At 42.7% G+C, this 7,915-nt stretch overlaps 1 protein-coding gene across 1 annotated transcript; it reads left to right on the top strand.

The window, feature by feature from the left end:
* Positions 1–1,232: 1,232 nt before the first annotated feature.
* gabrz (gamma-aminobutyric acid type A receptor subunit zeta) lies at positions 1,233–7,677 on the top strand (the record flags this gene model as incomplete). The annotated part of the gene is made up of 8 exons (XM_083687210.1): positions 1,233–1,341; positions 1,676–1,743; positions 2,244–2,461; positions 3,253–3,335; positions 5,848–5,985; positions 6,435–6,587; positions 6,727–6,920; positions 7,333–7,677. 8 exons carry the CDS (start codon positions 1,233–1,235, stop codon positions 7,675–7,677), a joined length of 1,308 nt encoding a protein of 435 aa, XP_083543336.1.
* Positions 7,678–7,915: the final 238 nt, after the last annotated feature.

Consider the following 7,915-nt stretch of genomic DNA (forward strand, 5'->3'; position numbering starts at 1 on the left):
CTGTACCTATATTATGGAACAAAACGTTTGATATAAATTGTAAGGTTTTGTGTTGGATGAGTGGACCCAGGTGCGGTGCATATAAAGAGGCAGACAAAAGGCAGCGATATAAAATAAGTTTCTTTACTTGATACACAGGATACAAACACAAACTAACACGAAAATAAAGTGGAGAAAGCGTGGTCTAATAAATAAAGTGGACTGCGTCTCATAACTCGAACTCGTAAATATCAAAGGCTTACTTTTCTCAGGTGATCGAACGAACGGTGCACACACTGTGAAGACCGAGCGGGGAGTGAAGGGGAGTGAGGGCATATAAAGCATAGGTGACAATCAAACACAGGTGCAGGTAATGAGTCCATAATGAGTGAGAGAGTGAGACACAGTGGGCGGCTGGGGGGAGACACTGGGAAGGGCGACCACATCTGTAACAATAAGAACATACTGTCATTCAAAAGGTTTTGATTCAATTTCCAGTATCCCCGTCCACGTGGAAATGATGTCAGAGTTATTTGAATGCCAACTAAATGATGGTCTGATCGCATTCTGTCACCTATCAACACTTTTTCAACTTTTGGTGCCAAAGAGAAAGACACAAGGAAATCATCGAGATGACTAGTTTGATTTAGCCTCCTTCATGTACAGTATATCAGGGTTTTTAAATCTCCATGTATCCACTAGTTCTAATGCCTTCATAATAGTTGTGGTCTCCTTGAGCGAGAGAGGGTGATCACAGAGTATGATCTCCTTTACGGTCCATTGATGTACTTAAAAACTGTGTTGTAGTTCTCTACAATAATAATAGGATCCTGTGTTGCTTGTGAGCTCAATAGATTGTTATAGATATTCTCAAAGAAGTGTGGATCATCATGATTTGGACCAGATACTATACAATGCCCTCCGTAAGTATTGGAAGGAGGAAGCATTTTGTCTTCTTTTAACAGTTTGGATTTGAAATCAAACAATTACTATGAGGTCAACGTAGAGATTCTCAGCTTTATTCGATGGTTTATGTTTTCAGATTGGGTTCACCATTAAGAAAGTACAACATTTTTAAATAAAGTACTCATGTTTAGCATTTGGTGGACAATCCTTTCTATGCAATAACTGCAGTGAAGAAATACATATACATTACACAAAAGGAATTTCTGCCCACATATAGCAACACTTGGTTATTTGTATAGGGCATAGGCTAGTTGGGGCCTCAGTGTTGTTATTTTCTTCACAGGATGATGGAGGAACCTGTACTCAGTGCTGAAGTTAAAGACGGGGAGATCTTACCTCCAACCATTCAGAAGCTGATGAAAGGGTACAACAAGTATCTGAGACCCTTCTTTGACAGTAAGGATACACACATGACTTCCTTTTGCTGACAGAGTACTTTTACAGTTTTCATTCATTCATTCATTTGTTAAAGGTAGACAGCGATAGTACTTTATCCACAGGGAGAGGAGTGATTTTTTGAAACATCAGACGTTTCACTTGTCGCCATTCTGTAGCTGCATGAGCACAGCAATACAATGCGATAGCCGCATGACGAAAAGGCTTGAGAATGAATTAAGAACAGCTCTTTCATAGCTGAAATCAATTTTGACCTGTTTTATCTTTTTTAGGTGTGTTTGCAAAGTCTCTGCTATGCAATGTATACCATGTCTTAGTGGGTGTCTCTTTTCAGATGGTCCTGTCACGGTCGGCATGAGTCTGGATATTGCCAGCATTGACACCATTTCAGAGATCAACATGGTAAGCAAATGTCCATTGCAAATGCAGCAGCCAACACTGTAACATACCGCAGTGGTTGAAATCGTCCCAAAGGAATGGAAAAGCACCATCTACTTTCCTAAATTTTATTCAGTGCTTATATTTTCAGTTCATTTGGAGTTGAGGAAAATAATGTAGCTGGATCTACCGAACCAACGGTGTGGGCACATCTCGACTTTAAACCACTTTTGAGGTTTGAAAACATCTGACAAAATGTTATATTTAGAGTCCCTTTTAAAGCCATGTGCCCACACATTCTGGTAAACCATTTATGTTTCAGGTGATATAAATAAAATGTACAGTACCATGTTGGTCGAAAGGTTGTATAGATCACTTGTGGGATCTGCAAACAGTGAGCAGAGTCCAGCTCCTGTTAACAGTAAGCTCACCCCACTACATGTTGTCGACAGTAGTCTAAGGTATGTAGCGTAGAAGCTAAATGCACTTCTTGTATTATGCGCGTGAATGCTGTCTTTTCATAGGACTACACAGCTACCATCTTTCTGAGGCAGCGCTGGACAGATGAGCGTCTATGTTTTGACGGCAACAAGAGCCTGAGTCTGGACGGACGGCTGGTCGAGCTGCTTTGGGTCCCAGACACCTTCATTGTCGACTCCAAAAAGTCTTTCCTGCATGACATCACCGTGGAGAACAGACTCATCCGCATTTTCCCGAACGGAACAGTACTTTATGCTTTGAGGTATGTCATTCGACAAGTGAGTTAATTCACTTTCACACTTCAAATTCAAGCATCACATTTCATAATGTAACGTTGGGGCCCAGAGTTTATCCTGACCCGACGATGCGACCTAAAGGGTATTTATTGTATATTGAAAGTCATCTGTATTCATAATATTATTGTCCATGAAATAATTTGGTGACTATTTGTACATGTACATGAACATAAATGGTTTAAAAACAGGCGAATACTGTTACTTGAACAGGTGAATACCATTTGTTTCTTAATAAATGCTTAACAAACAAATAATGACCAGTAATATTCAAACCCATACCGACATGGGCATATGTGTGCACTGTAGGCCGCGGTGCTAGACCACTGGACCAATCAACAGGTTGTTTTATAGCGCTTTAAACTATTCAAAAGGAAATGCATATACAGTAGAGGATACAGCCAGGATAGAGAGTCAGACTTAGAGGAACCACAGGGCGATGAAGAGAGAGATTAAGAGGACAGTTTAGCAAAGGAGGGCAGAAGCAGAGACTGAAGCAGGAGTGTCAAAAGAGGGAGAGACAGCGGGATGAGGAGGCAAGAGCAGGGAAGGTAAGAGGAATGATGAGGGAGAGGGGGGCGGTTTAAAAGAATGAACATAGACACAGGAGGTGCAGACAGACAGGTCACCTGGATTTTACCATGGGTCAGGAGTGTCTCGGGGCAGTGTGACGAGGAGTGACGGTCAGTGACGGTGATCTCATTGTTACCTCACAGCAGCTGCTGTCCCATTGGCTTCAGCTCCTCTTTTCTATCTTTAGGATCACAACAACGGTGGCCTGCAGTATGGACCTGACCAAATACCCCATGGACAAGCAGACCTGCATGCTGCAGCTGGAGAGCTGTAAGACCCCACCATTCGCCTCTTACAACTAAGGCCCCAATTACATGAATTGAACAGAGAGGGTTTCCAGAAAAGCGCAAGCTTGCACAGTAAACATTGTTTTGTCGAGGTCACATTCATCCACGCATCATGCGCACATACTGCACCACAGACATAGAATCATGTATTTGTGTCATCCTGGAAAGCCGTTTTCTGCAATTCAATTGTATTGGGTCCTAAGATTCAGCTTTCGACAGCCTTTTTAGTCAGTAATGATTGGTATAGCTGGTTTTCTAGCAGCATGTGGTCAAGTGTAGATTGTTACTGGACTGAATCCCTAGCTTGAGATATACGCACAGGTGATTTGAATGTGTTTATCTCCCATTGATATCAATGTTTGATCGATGCAAAAGTACACGTGCAGATCCCAAGTTAAGATTGCCCATTATGAAGACATCAGGCTTCAAGAACAAGAAGTCGCTAATTTATGTTGGTACTATTCATGCCATTTTACCTTTGGACTTGGTAATCTTATGGCAGACCCATAGTTCAAAACTTTTTTTCTAACAGGTGAAATGTCCACTTGTCTGTGGTTAATCAAGTCATCTTTGTAGCAATCTCGATAAAACAACAAACCTACCAGACATAATAGCAGTCACACGACCCTGGTAAATGTGCAGATAATGTGCAAGAGTAGAGAAAAGTTCTGGGAATAGAAATGCTGCTGGTTCCAAACTGCCAACCTCAGCAGCCTTGTAGTTTCCATGGCAACAGCAGACTAATATGTCGACCCTGCATTCTCAGTTGCTGAGACTGTCACAACTTCAGCTTCTAGTTAAGTGTCACATTTTTAGTGTTTCTGAGAAAACTGTGTTGAGAATTGTGTTTATTTCTATATTTCACTAATTTCACTATATTTTCCCCATTTCACCTCATACAAGTAAGTTCAGTACACAATGGTTAAATAAATGTGGTCGACCATCCCCCATCCGTCACTCAAAAAACATCCATGTTATTTTTAGGAGTGCATCCTTGACACACATTGTGCTGCCTGCTCTTGTAATAACTGCATAGCGACAAACTAGGCGATGTTATAGGCCAAGACGCACATATTCTGTATGTGGCACACACAAAATGCCGACTGCAGCTCACAGCACGGGGTATGTTAACACTGATGGATACTGTGTCTGGTCTGAATATATACATTCTATGTGAAATATCCATGTAGTAATGACATGGTCCAACAAATTATTTAAGTGCTAAAAGATTGATCATGTTGTTAACACATTATGCTAATGTGGCAACATGAGAGGGATATATGGGATTTATGAATATTTTTGAGGGGTCTTCCTTGATGTACATCTAAATTCACATCTTAATTTACATCTTGCTGCACATCAAAACCACAGTGGTCAGCTCTGTGTTGTTTTAATTGGGCTTGTAACACCACTTCCAACAGGCTAAAGAATTAATTAATTAATCGACACCAGGCTCAACAACCAAGGGATTGAAGAAACAGAAAAGAAATGCTCTACTCTTGTGAATAATACCTCACCCTCTTTTACATACAATACAATATTAAATTCACAACCTTGGGGAAAACCTAGGGTCTCCATAGGGAATCGGAGATGAAGTGGTGGTTTCTAAAAGATTCTCGTGCCACATCGTGCCAATTATACCCCCCCAGTTATAAAACATAGTCATATCTCTCACTTGAATCCCTGAGAAGTTGTCTGTGAATCTACTACACCCTCTAGGGGTGAAAGAACAAGCCTACGCTGATTTCTTTACTGCAGTCGAGGGCTCCATTTTTTCTCATCTTGTCCAAATGAGAGGTCCACTTCACTCGCTCAATTGAGTTGAAGACTCGGATGTGACAGACGTGTCAATCATATAAGTTCACTCCCATGAAGTCAAGGGTTAGTAATGGAATGCACTGTTCACTATGGAAGCAATGGTAAACAGAACATGCTTATCCCTCAGAGTCCTACCATTTGAAGCCTGATTAATTCACTCGTAAGACCCTGCATAAAATTATTGGCAAACTCACAGGGCACCATACAAGCAGCCCAGTATATGCCACAGCATATGTCTTCTTTTGGGATCTGAAAAAGTTTCCTAACTGGACCGGGTCTTTTCTGAACAGGTGCTTGGGACTAATTAAGTTATGAAGTGGATGGGTTGCTTTCCTTTTTTTCATATGCGTATTAGCTCTGGGCGAAGAGCCTATAATGCAAATGCTTCAGCTGTTCTAGAAAGCAGTTAGGATGTTAGACATGAGATCCTCCAGTCCTAACATCTGTGTACAGTATCTCTTTCCAAACAAGGACATACAGCCAAATCTATAGTGCACGTCGGATAAGGGCATCTTCTCATTTCAAGTAGATTTTTATGAACTGAGAAATATGAAGCTATTTCAGATTATTCAAGGATAATTAGCTGGCTCCCCTCATTGATCCTGCCTGGTGACATACTATCCTGCCTGGTGACATACTGTGATTTATTTCCTCATGCCCTTCATGCCCTTCCACAGGGGGATACAACGTTAAAGATGTGCTGTTTTACTGGACACGGGGAAATGATTCTGTCAGTGGCCTCGACACTCTGCAGTTGGCCCAGTACACTTTGGAGGACCATTACACCTCGGAGTCTGAGGCCGTCTATGAGACGGGTATGACTTTCACACACACACTCACTCACTCACACGCATGCACACACACACACACACACACACACACAGGTTGTTGTCATTGCCTAAATTGAAATGGAATTGACGCAAACCCCTATTATGTGCATAAAAACAAACACACACACACACAGACAAATAAATAAATAAAGGCTTCTGGCATTACGACTGCCAATGGCCCCTGGTCTGAGCATTGATTACTTTGTCTTATAATGACTGTTGGATAGATGATTCACTTACTTAAACAAATGTATTTGTTGTAAGTCGCTTTGGATAAAGGCGTCTGCTAAATGCCATAAATGTAAAATGTAAAGACAGAGACACACACACACACACACACATACACACACACACACACACACATTCAAACAAAAGTGTTCCCTATACTAAAGTGTTACCATTAGCCACCCAAATAGGATTTTCCTTTCTCTCAGGTAACTACCCGAAGCTGATCTTCCACTTTGAGCTGAAGAGGAGCATCCTGTACTTCATCCTGGAGACGTATGTCCCCTCCAGCGCGCTGGTCGTCCTCTCCTGGGTCTCCTTCTGGATCAGCCAATCTTCCGTTCCCGCACGCATCTGCATAGGTCAACAAACCAGCGGTTACTCACTTTACACTCGCTTTACACTTGACCTCAACTGTTACCCCTTGCTATTGTACTTTAATGGTGAACATCTCAAATGCGTTGCTCTGCCTTACTCATTCTGTCTGTGTGCCTTCTAAAGGAGTGACCACTGTTTTGACCATGACGACTCTCATGATGGGCGCTCGCACCTCTCTGCCCAATGCCAACTGCTTCATCAAGGCCATCGACGTCTACCTGGGCATCTGCTTCAGCTTCATCTTTGGTGCCCTGATCGAATACGCAGTGGCCCACTTCTGTTCACTCAACCAATCCAATGCCGCCAACGCATACATGGTGAGAACCCCCCTGCTCATCTTCATCTGAATCATCATCTCCGTCATCATCACCGTCATCGTTGTCATCATCATCTCTGTCATAGGCATCCATTTATCTTATTTCAAGGCACTCATGGTGAAAAACCTTGTTCATCAGCAGGTTCATCTTCATCATCTCCTTCATCGGCGTACATCTCCTCTTCTTCCTCCTCTTATTGTTCATCATCATTGTTTACTTTTCATTTCATCGTCGTCATTGTCAACGCCATCTTGGTGTGTCTTCCTCCTTCCGTTGTTCTTCATCATCTTTGAAATTTGATTTCATCGTCCTCATCATCATCATCATCATGATCATCATTGTCACCGTCACAAGCTCAAATTCAATCTATGGCCCTATCCACTAGTTCTCGTGCTTTGCCTTCGGTTCCTAGTACGGTCAGGAGATGCAGGACCGCGAGGATGAGATGAACGGCATCGTCACGACCATGGACGGCCACTCCCTCCGCGCCAAGAGACGGCGGTTGATGCTGGCCACGGGGGCGACGAGCTCATGCAGCCTCTCCCACACCAGCGAGGTGAAGGAGGAAGCCCCTGGGGACAAGGAACCCCGCGGCCGTTGTATCAAGACTCTGTCCATTGCACGCAAGATGGTGTGCTTCCTCAACTGCTGCCACATAGAGAACCCCCACTACATCGACAACTACTCCCGGATGACCTTCCCTTTATCGTTCATCTTCATCAACCTGCTCTACTGGACCTACTACCTGTACTTTTAAACAATCACTAGACTTGAGTTTCATATGTAATGCAAGGAACCAGGCAAGCAACCCTGGTCCTTGAGTGTTGCAGTATGCTAAAGATGTTTTATTTCCAACCAATCCCAACGCTTGATTTTTTTTACTAATGCCCCCTCACCAGACCAGGTTCAAAATAATGTGTGAATCCTTTGGATTGGATTGCGCTGGGGAAGCGAACTGAAAATGAAAAACAAAACCCAACCAAGAACACTATTTT

Source organism: Argentina silus (genome assembly GCF_951799395.1).
Source record: "Argentina silus genome assembly, chromosome: 16".
Lineage (NCBI taxonomy): Eukaryota > Metazoa > Chordata > Actinopteri > Argentiniformes > Argentinidae > Argentina > Argentina silus.